The sequence below is a fragment of the Sesamum indicum genome, linkage group LG1, assembly GCF_000512975.1.
Source record: "Sesamum indicum cultivar Zhongzhi No. 13 linkage group LG1, S_indicum_v1.0, whole genome shotgun sequence".
Lineage (NCBI taxonomy): Eukaryota > Viridiplantae > Streptophyta > Magnoliopsida > Lamiales > Pedaliaceae > Sesamum > Sesamum indicum.
The window spans coordinates 7,674,394-7,685,031 of NC_026145.1; the positions used below are offsets into that span (position 1 = coordinate 7,674,394).

The 10,638-nt window shown below is 38.9% G+C and overlaps 1 protein-coding gene across 10 annotated transcripts; it reads left to right on the forward strand.

Annotated features, from left to right (window-relative positions):
• On the forward strand, positions 329–10,182 carry LOC105158016. Of its 10 annotated transcripts, none has more exons than XM_011074631.2 (8): positions 340–452; positions 849–960; positions 1,351–1,454; positions 1,553–1,597; positions 1,706–1,846; positions 1,960–2,027; positions 6,115–6,285; positions 6,734–10,182. In XM_011074631.2, exon 8 carries the CDS (start codon positions 6,877–6,879, stop codon positions 9,856–9,858), a length of 2,982 nt encoding a protein of 993 aa, XP_011072933.1. In that variant the 5' UTR covers positions 340–452; positions 849–960; positions 1,351–1,454; positions 1,553–1,597; positions 1,706–1,846; positions 1,960–2,027; positions 6,115–6,285; positions 6,734–6,876; the 3' UTR covers positions 9,859–10,182. The 10 variants fall into 10 exon arrangements, with proteins under 10 accessions (XP_020549375.1, XP_011072949.1, XP_011072933.1 ...); XM_011074615.2 differs by having other exon boundaries at positions 1,351–1,429; XM_020693720.1 differs by having other exon boundaries at positions 849–940.

Here is a 10,638-nt window from a genome sequence, read left to right on the forward strand (position 1 = left end):
CCCCCCCCTCGCCGTACACATACAAGCTAACCATCAATCATATGAGATCGAGTTTCAGAGGAAGTTAGGGAGTCAGTTTTGATCATAATTTAAGTATTAACCATTAAAAACATTTTTAGAGAAAGTATTAACCCTTAAAAATAAAATGTTTATGGATTCAAAGAACAGTGACATGATTTTGAGTGGCCCGAAAATATCCCAACAATTTTCTCTCCGGCCCATTAGCAGAAATTATCCCAACAATTTTCTCTCCGGCCCATTGAGAGAAGATTTTCTTGAATTTGATATTTAAAAGGAAAAGGTGTAATTTTGGTCTAATATTTTTACTGGTGACAACATAGGTCAAATCAAATTTACGCCTCTAATCTTGACATCGTTTCTCTCTTGGGTTTTCCTGGAGTCCGTCAGTTTCTGTTGAGTGCAATACCTGATCATCACCCGTTGACAAGAAGGTAAAACAGATCAATGGAATTTTCATTCGAATTCCATTTAAATCTGCATTTCTTGGATTTTCTTTATATTTTGAATTTCCTTGTCCAGTAGTTGAATTATCCATATCCTTATATATAACCCTTACAAGATCCCAACTTCACTCCCTGTTTTCACTTAGCATTTACACGGGTTTTCCTTTTTTTATTGTTTTTCCGGCTGAACGAGGCGTTGATAGTGTCTTTCTTGATTTCTTTCTGGTTTAGGCCATCTGGGTAGCCTTTGTTTTGGTTAAAGACTCAAATCTTTAGGAAAAATCCAGTGTGTGTGTGTGTGTGTTTGAATAATGAAAAGATAGAAATTTTTAAGGGTCTATAGAGATTTGATTGCGAGTTGATCTTTTTCTTTCTCGATACTAGATTATTTAGGAATCAAGACTTGTGTGCTTGTAAGATGTCTCGATTGATTCTACCGTGCAAAGGTTCGGCCTTGTCAAAGACATGTCTCATGGGTTTGGTCTCCTCTACTCCTGTGATTACCCTCTCCCATGTTCTGGTCTTTTGGGTTTCCTGTTCTTGTTTCTTGCTTTAGAAAAAGTTATGTCAATGATATAGTTTTGTTTGGTCATAATGTTTTTGAATATCATTCATATTTGTTTTGAAGTTTGTTGCTGCATCAATCAGGGAGGTTGGTGCATTTCCTTTTTCTTTGTAGGCTACGGATAAAAAATTTTGCCACTCATTTCTGTGTTTTCTTGGCGCATTTTCCTTATCGAGGAAGTGTTTCTCCATTTCTAGGACTTTAGCTGTATGGAAGTTGCACTATGTTCTTTTAGCTTACTGGAAATGCTAGTTATTGTTTGGTGGGTAAGAGCGAGTGGTGCCTTTATAACCTACTAATACTCCGGATGCCATTTTTCAGCTTCGGGCAAGTTGTCGTGGTACGAGGCATTCAGTAAAGAACCTTTGTAGATACAGGCAACTCTTTTGTTCTGAGGCTTGTACGCGTTATGCATTCTATCCTCTGTATCCACTGACTGTCCTGTGCCTTTGCATACCTTTTCTTACTATGAAAATTTGGGGCATGAGCTCTCTAACATTTCTCAATCCACTGTTGCCACTAGATTACAGATTGGAGGAATCGTCATTTGCCATATTACTCACTGCCTGTAAGCTCACTTTTTCTTCTGAGAGCTTATTAATGTTTCCGAATGTTGTCGCAGTGTCACTTTTTTATCCATTCATACATTTCTATATGTGATGTTTGGCTTTTGTAGAGGGCTACAAATATCAGCCGGAGGTTAATTTGCTCAGTGGCAACAGAACCAGTACCAACGCAAGTTGAAGAATCTATTATGGATACACCAAAAGAAATCTTTCTGAAGGATTACAAGCAGCCTGATTACTAATTTGAGACAGTAATCCACCTGCATCTTTGATGTTGTTTTGTATCAGTAGAGATTGATAATTTTACAGAACTTCTATGATTTTGTTTTCACATCACTAATTAAAGAACATGATTTTATCATAGGTCAATTTGAACGGGTGAGGAAAAAACAATCATTTCTTCAAAAATTGTTGTCTACCCCAGGCTTGAAGGTAACTTCTGATTCTTTTTTATCTTATATAAGTTTTATATCTGTTGGGGTCTATTTGGAATTGAGACATATTTGATCTTGAAACTATGAAATATGGGTTTGTTAGTAATGTGATCACTATGAATAGAATTCAAAAATGTCTTGATTCCACCAAATATTAAGTTGCCACTTTTCATGGCCTGAGAACGGGACATTTCATGGCCCACAACATTTTTGACCAGCTTGTGATCCCACCAGTCCTTTTCACTCTTCAAATTATCGACTATGACTAAAAATGGAATGTTCCGCATGAGCTCCTTTCGAACTCTGGCTATGGCTGCTTCCTCTTGTTCTGCAAAGCTCTTCGTTCGACCTTTTTCTGCACTGCCCTCGACCCCAATGTCGATCTCTAAAAACGACCACAAGTTTAGGTAATTTTGTCGGATGTATATGCTTTCTCCTCCAATCCATAGGACCATTTTATACCTTTGATGGAATTGGTAAGCAAACTCTGCTCCGTCTTCCCAATGCCTGTATCACCCGATACGCATGCAATTCCCTTGCCATAGACGACTTTCATCGATCTCCTTCTCCTGCCATGCTTCTCACTGCCCTTGGACTTGGGGTGTAAGTGTAGGTGGTCTACAAAATTCTGCGTTCTGCATTTCAGTTTCCTTTTTGGATTCCTTCCGTACAACTGGTTCTTTCCCCTTCCTCTTGCTACTCTCACTTTGTCTATCCCTTCACTTCTCATCTATAGAATTAGTTCTTCCCCAGCCAATCGTTAAGTTCTTATGCCTCGGTCTCGCCTTAAGTTCAAAAAAATCTCTCTCCGAATCTCCACAAACATCACCAAAGAGCATGAATTCCTGCTCGGACAATTCCTTTTTCCTACCAACGAAATTCTCATTTTGAGGGAAAGGGAACTCTTCTTTCTCGGCCTTCTCTCTCCACTTGGTTAGCCTATCCACAACACTCTTCCTCCCAAACCTCAATGCCAAAAAGACCGACGGCTCGTAGTATGCAGTCCCTCCATTTACCATCATGGGCCTCTAATTTCCAATCATCAACACGAGAAGGGCATTCACAGCATCTCTCCGTTCCTTCTCGATTCCTCCATAGAGTAGCCAGAGTTCACCACCATATTTTTCCCAAAGCTGCCCCCATTTCTCGATTATATCCCTGACAAGGCACTCGTCTGGAGCTACATCAAAGTATACAGGAACGAAATTCTTCTTGCCGGAGAAAAATCTCAGCTCTTCAATCGTATACGGATTTCTGAAAGACTTTCTAGTCAAGATAATGACTCCAAATGTACTAGCATCCATGGCTTTCTTAACAATGCTATGTTTACGGGAATTCCGACATCTATCTCTGTCTGTTACAAAACAACTCGATCCTTGAACCTCTAACTCTGCACGAAGCCAATTTGTAAACCTAAGCAACAAAGGTTTATGGCCATGAAACCTTATGTAGACATCGCAACTCCTCAATCTGTTAGAAGAGAAGGATGCTGGAGGAGCCAAGGCTTCAAGCAATCTCCCTATCTTTTTGCCTTTACCCTTATGTCTAGAATAATCATTCGAATGATGAACACCATAACTAGATAGTGCACTATATATACTCCCGTAGAAGAGACATTCTCCAACTCCGAGCGGTCATTCGAAGTACAAGCTTTTGCACGAGGATTAACTTTCGTTGAAGCAAACCTAATGCTAGTCAGGGATTCTAAATTCATGTTTCCCAAATATGCATTCAGGGAATCTATATTTACTCTGGTGGAATGGCATGGATTGTCCGAACTTGTTGACAAGCGACACGTTGCAGATTTTGGAGAGAAGAAAGGAGATTGACTTGCCGAAAAGAATGTTGATGACGATGACGATGGATTTCGCAATGTCGTAGCAAAGGGCCAAATCTGGAGCTGTCGTCCCTAAGATCCATTTTTGGAATCACTCAATCCTCCATAAGCTGATTCCAGGCATTCTCGAACAAATATTTTGCTCCAAGAATAGATAGCAAAGACTTTCAGAATCTTAAAATGAGTAACACCATCATCTGAACTTGAAACTTGCATATAATGACCTGGGGCACCAATCAAAGCCACATCACAAACAAAGAGAAAAAGTGTTAGCTCAATGAAAGAATAACATCAATCTCATACAAAAATAGAAACCAACAAAGACTATGCGAATAGAATAGCAGCACAACTGTGGCAATTAAAGCAGAGAAGAAAACTGCCACAATGCCCAAACCTGAGATGTAATAGCTAGAAGAAAAAAATAAGCATCCTAATTATTACAAACAATTGAAACACTAGAATCAGTTCCTGTAGGATTCATCTTGTGCCACAACGATTTACAGTTCAAATTTCAACCGAAAATTAAAAACTTCATACTTTTGAAGCATTTTAGATCTAAACAAGAACTTAAAATTACAAATGCAAAACAAATAACTCCTGAACTCAACAATCCTTGTCCCAATTCAATAAAATAAACCCTAGTTCTTGCATTAATTCAGATATGAAGAACATACTCAAATCAAAACGAAGATGTGTTTTAGCCTCAAAGTTGCAATCCTTTTTAGCTTCAAATCTAGGAGCCCACGTCTTCAAATAACCCAACCGACAATCACATGTTCAAAAGTCCAATCTGAATCCAACTCAGTAGTGTCCACAATCAACTTGTTAGAAAAATCTTTATGAACCTATCAAAGAAAAAACCCAAAAAAGAGAAAAGAAAAGATTAAATATTATTGGAAAAACAAATACATATTCACATCCATCATCCGAGCACTCTTGAGTTTGTTTCCATCTAACAAATAAATTCATCCGTTAGTCAAAATATATTGAATTTGCTGATATAATAAGAAAACTTGGTTAAATGTAATTTGCCCCTCTGTGATATGTGAAATGAGCAAAAAATCTCCAGTGAAATATTTTTTAGCAAATTATCCCCTGTGTTTTGAAAAACCAAATTGGTGGATAATTTTATTTCCAAAACACGAAGAGTCTTTTGCTCATTTCACATATCAAGGGGGAAAACTGCATTTTTCCAAAAACTGAATGAAAATTGATATTTATTCTCAAATCGAAGGACCTATTTGTTAGATAAAAATAAACTTAAAAAATACTAGCCATAATTTTTTAAACCACATAATTATACCAATTTTTCTTAAAAAAAATAATTATTCCTATTATAAAAAATATATCATATTTGTTCTATAACTTATTTGGTTGAATCAAATTTAATGTGAATAAAAATGTTGTAGAAAGTTACAAATACAAAGCAAGAGAGAAAGAGAAGAGAGAGAGAGGGGGTTGGGAGATTAGAAGTTGAAATGGCACACACCACCGCGCAGAGAGTAGCACACCATAGACAGTACTAAACTTGCTCATAAGTTAAAAGAGGACTTTGACAGAAGCGCCATTCCTCGTCAGATCCGTCCTTCCTCTTGGGCCCCACTTATATCTCGGCTTCCAACGCTGCTTGTCTCTCTCTCTCTCTCTCCTCTCTCTACTCTCTCTACATACACAAATATATATAGAGAGATAGAGAGTGAAGAGACAGAGATAGAGAGAGAGAGAGTAAGTTTTAATGGGGATTGGTTGAGTAGCAGACGGGAAAGCGTAGGTGGGAACTCAGAGAGAAACCAAAAAAGAAAGAGAGGAGAAAGAAATAAAAATATGCGCAGAGTAGAGAGTTTCTGTTTCTTCTCTTTTCTTAGCGGGTTTTGATTGTCTTTCTCCAGTTCTATGAAGACTTAAGAGTTGTAGTAATGCTCAAGTCTGAACCCTTTTCGATTTTCTGCTATAAAAGGTAAAATTTCCGTTTTCTCCAATCAAAATTCCTTTTTTTTTTTGGGTTCTCACTTTTCAAGAACTGGGGTCTATCTCTCTCTCCCTCTCTCTCTAGAATAGTAAAAACTTTCTTTCACCTCCCCCGCATTGACAAAAATACTCATACTCACTTTTATCAACTCTCCCTATTTATAGGTGAGTTCGTGGCCCTGCATATTTACAAACACGGATGATGGATGTGAATATGTATTTATTTTTTTAATAATATTTAATCTTTTCTTTTCTCTTTTTTGGGTTTTTTCTTTGACAGGTTCATAAAGATTTTTCTAACAAGTTGATTGTGGGCACTACTGAGTTCGATTTAGGTTGGACTTTTGAACCTGTGATTGTCGGTTGGGTTATTTGAAGACGTGGGCTCCTGGATTTGAAGCTAAAAAGGATTGCAACTTTGAGGCTAAAACACATCTTCATTTTGATTTGAGTATGTTCTTCAGATCTGAATTAATGCAAGAACTCGGGTTTATTTTATTGAATTGGGACAAGGGTTGTTGAGTTCAGGAGTTATTTGTTTTGCATTTGTAGTTTTAAGTTCTTGTTTAGATCTAAAATGCTTCAAAAGTCTGAAGCTTTTAATTCTTCCTTTGAAATTTGAACCGTAAAACGTTATGGCACAAGATGAATCCTACAGGAATTGATTCTGGTGTTTCAATTGTTTATAATAATTAGGATGCTTATTTTTCTCTTCTAGCTATTACATCTAAGATTTGGACAATGTGGCAGTTTTCTTTACTTTAATTGCCACAATTGTGCTGCTATTCTATTCGCATAGTCTTTATTGGTTTCTCTTTTTGTAAGAGATTGATGTTATTCTTTCATTGAGCTAACACTTTTTCTCTTTGTTTGTGATGTGGCTTTGATTGGTGCCCCAGGTCATTATATGCAAGTTTCAAGTTCAGATGATGGTGTTACTCTTTTTAAGATTCTGAAAGTCTCTGCTATCTATTCTTGGAGCAAAATATTTGTTCGAGAATGCCTGGAATTTCAGCTTACGGCGGGTTGAGTGATTCCAAAAATGGATCTTAGGAAGGACAACTCTAGATTTGGCCATTTGCCTACGACATTGCGGAATCCATCGTCATCATCATCAACATTCTTTTCGGCAAGTCAATCTCCTTTCTTCTCTCCGAAATCTGCAACGTGTCGCTTGTCAACAAGTTCGGATAATCCATGCCATTCCACCAGAGTAAATATGGATCCCCTGAATGCATATTTGGGAAACGTGGATTCAGAATTCTTGACTAGCATTAGGTTTGCTTCAACGGAAGTTAATCCTGGTGCAGAAGCTTGTACTTCGAATGACCGCCCGGAGTTAGAGAATGTCTCTTCTATGGGAGTATATAGTAGTGCACTATCTAGTTATGGTGTTCATCGTTCGAACGATTATTCTAGACATAAGGGTAAAGGCAAAAAGATAGGGAGATTGCTTGAAGTCTTGGCTCCTCCGACATCCTTCTCTTCTAACAGATTGAGGAGTTGCGATGTCTACATAGGGTTTCATGGCCGTAAACCTTTGTTGCTTAGGTTTACAAATTGGCTTCGTGCAGAGTTAGAGGTTCAAGGATTGAGTTGTTTTGTAACAGACAGAGCTAGATGTCGGAATTCCCGTAAACATAGCATTGTTGAGAAAGCCATGGATGCTAGTACATTTGGAGTCATTATCTTGACTAGAAAGTCTTTCAGAAATCCGTATACGATTGAAGAGTTGAGATTTTTCTCCGGCAAGAAGAATTTGGTTCCTGTATACTTTGATGTAGCTCCAGACGAGTGCCTTGTCAGGGATATAATAGAGAAACGGGGGGAGCTTTGGGAAAAATATGGTGGTGAACTCTGGCTACACTATGGGGGAGTCGAGAAGGAATGGAGAGATGCTGTGAATGCCCTTTCTCGTGTTGATGATTGGAAATTAGAGGCCCATGATGGTAAATGGAGGGACTGCATACTACGAGCCGTCAGTCTTTTGGCATTGAGGTTGGGGAGGAGGAGTGTTGTGGATAGGCTAACCAAGTGGAGAGAGAAGGCTGAGAAAGAAGAGTTCCCTTTCCCTCAAAATGAGAATTTCGTTGGTAGGAAAAAGGAATTGTCCGAGCTGGAATTCATGCTCTTTGGTGATGTTTGTGGAGATTCGGAGAGAGATTTTTTTGAACTTAAGGCGAGACCGAGGCGTAAGAACTTAACGATTGGCTGGGGAAGAACTAATTCTATAGATGAGAAGCGAAGGGATAGACAAAGTGAGAGTTGCAAGAGGAAGGGGAAAGAACCAGTTGTATGGAAGGAATCCGAAAAGGAAATTGAAATGCAGAACATAGAATTTTGTAGACCACCTCTGCTTACACCCAAGTCCAAGAGCAGTGGGAAGCATGGCAGGAGAAGGAGATCGATGAAAGTTGTCTATGGCAAGGGAATTGCATGCGTATCGGGTGATACAGGCATTGGGAAGACGGAGCTGCTACTAGAGTTTGCTTACCGATTCCATCAGAGGTATAAAATGGTCCTATGGGTTGGAGGAGAAAGCAGATACATCCGACAAAATTACCTAAACTTGTGGTCGTTTTTAGAGATCGACATTGGGGTCGAGAGCGGTGCAGAAAAAGGTCGGACAAAGAGCTTTGAAGAACAAGAGGAAGCTGCCATAGCTAGAGTTCGGAAGGAGCTCATGCGTAACATTCCATTTTTAGTCATAATCGATAATTTGGAGAGTGAAAAGGATTGGTGGGATCACAAGCTGGTGATGGATCTGCTACCCCGTTTCGGTGGGGAAACACATGTTATTATATCGACCCGCCTTCCTTGTGTAATGAATCTCGAGCCTCTTAGACTTTCTTACCTATCAGGGGTTGAGGCAATGTCTTTAATGCAGGGAAGTGTTAAAGATCTATCGATTACAGAAATTGATGCGTTACGCGCGATTGAGGAGAAGCTTGGACGTCTGCCTCTAGGCCTTGCTATTGTTGGAGCAATTCTTTCTGAGCTTCCAATTAATCCGAGTAGGCTGTTGGATACCATAAACAGAATGCCATCTCGGGATATAACATGGAGCGGCCGTGAAAATTTGTTAAGGCGGGACAATTTCCTTTTACAACTTTTTGAGGTTTGCTTTTCCATATTTGATCATGTTGACGGACCAAGAAGTTTGGCGACTAGAATGGTTCTGGCAAGCGGTTGGTTTGCACCAGCACCAATTCCCATACCCATTCTGGCTCTAGCGGCCCACAAAATATCGGAGAAACACCAACACTGCCGCTTATGGAAAAGGATCATGTATTCCTTAACCTGTGGTTTCACATCGTCTTATGCACGGAGATCGGAAGCGGAAGCATCTTCGTTATTGTTGAGATTCAATATGGCAAGAAGCTGCACAAAAGACGGCTTCGTCCAGTTCAACCATCTTGTGAAGCTGTATGCCCGAAAGCGAGGTATCACAGGACTTGCACAATCCATGGTACAAGCTGTGATTAGTCGCGGATCTATATCTCGTCACTTGGACCACATATGGGCAGCGTGCTTTTTGCTTCTCGGGTTCGGGAAGGACCCTATAGTTGTCGAGCTCAAAGTGTCGGAACTCTTGTTTCTCGTGAAAGAAGTGATCTTGCCCCTCGCTATACGGACGTTTATCACCTTCTCTCGTTGCATTGCTGCTCTGGAGCTGCTTCGTCTGTGTACGGATGCGTTAGAAGCAGCAGATCAAGCATTCGTCACCCCTGTCGAGAAATGGCTGGATAAGTCCCTCTGCTGGAAGCCTGTCCAGACGAATGCTCAGTTAAATCCTTGCATCTGGCAGGAGCTCGCATTAGCTAGAGCCACCGTGCTGGAAGTGAGGGCTAAGCTAATGGCAAGAGGCGGACAATACGATATAGGGGATGATCTGATCCGAAAGGCTATCTTTATCAGAACATCGATATGCGGTGAAGATCATCCGGACACCGTAACAGCTCGAGAGACCCTTAGCAAACTCACCAGACTTATTGCCAATGTTCAAACTCATACTTCACCATAGATTTTTCAACTTTTTTTTGGCAGAGTTCATATAGTAGAAGAGTTATAGCTCAAAATTTTGAATAAGCTGCTTCATAAATTTAAGGAAAATTTATACTATTCTTACTTTATTCCAAAGAGAACCCCTTTTTGTTTCTTGCTCTGTAAATAACATTTAATCTTCCTGTCCTCATCTTCATTCGGAATCTTTGCTAAAGGTGAGGTTGCTCAAGCCAGACATACTGAGGACGGAGTAATTCTTGGTGACTCACTATTGGACTAGAATGTAACAAGTGTTGTGGAAGTTGTTACTATGTGAATTACGACCACATTTCTTGAAATTCGATATAATTACATATACGTTTTTATTATTTAAAAAATTATAAATATCATTTGATTTTAACAACAGTTTAGTAGTTAGTTCAATTTGTTTGTTTTCATTATATTCTATTTTTTTATGAACTAAGTCGAATTTTTACGATTTTCAAATTTTTTCCATCCACTGGGATTCGTTCTTTAATATATGGGAAAATTACAATCTTCTTTCCTAAGATTTGGTATAATTATGCATAAACTTTTTGTAGTTTGGAAAATTATATTTAGCACTCTTGATATTTGCTTTTGTCTAACAAATAAGTCCCTACATTAGTCAAAATTTATCAAATTTGCTGATATTAACAAAAAAAAAAATTTATATTTACTCTAAATTGACTTATAGTAGGTCAAGCAATTCTTTTTATGATCAAATGATCCAAATACGTCTTCACGCGTTAATGCAAGTGAAGAGGTATATTTTAACCGT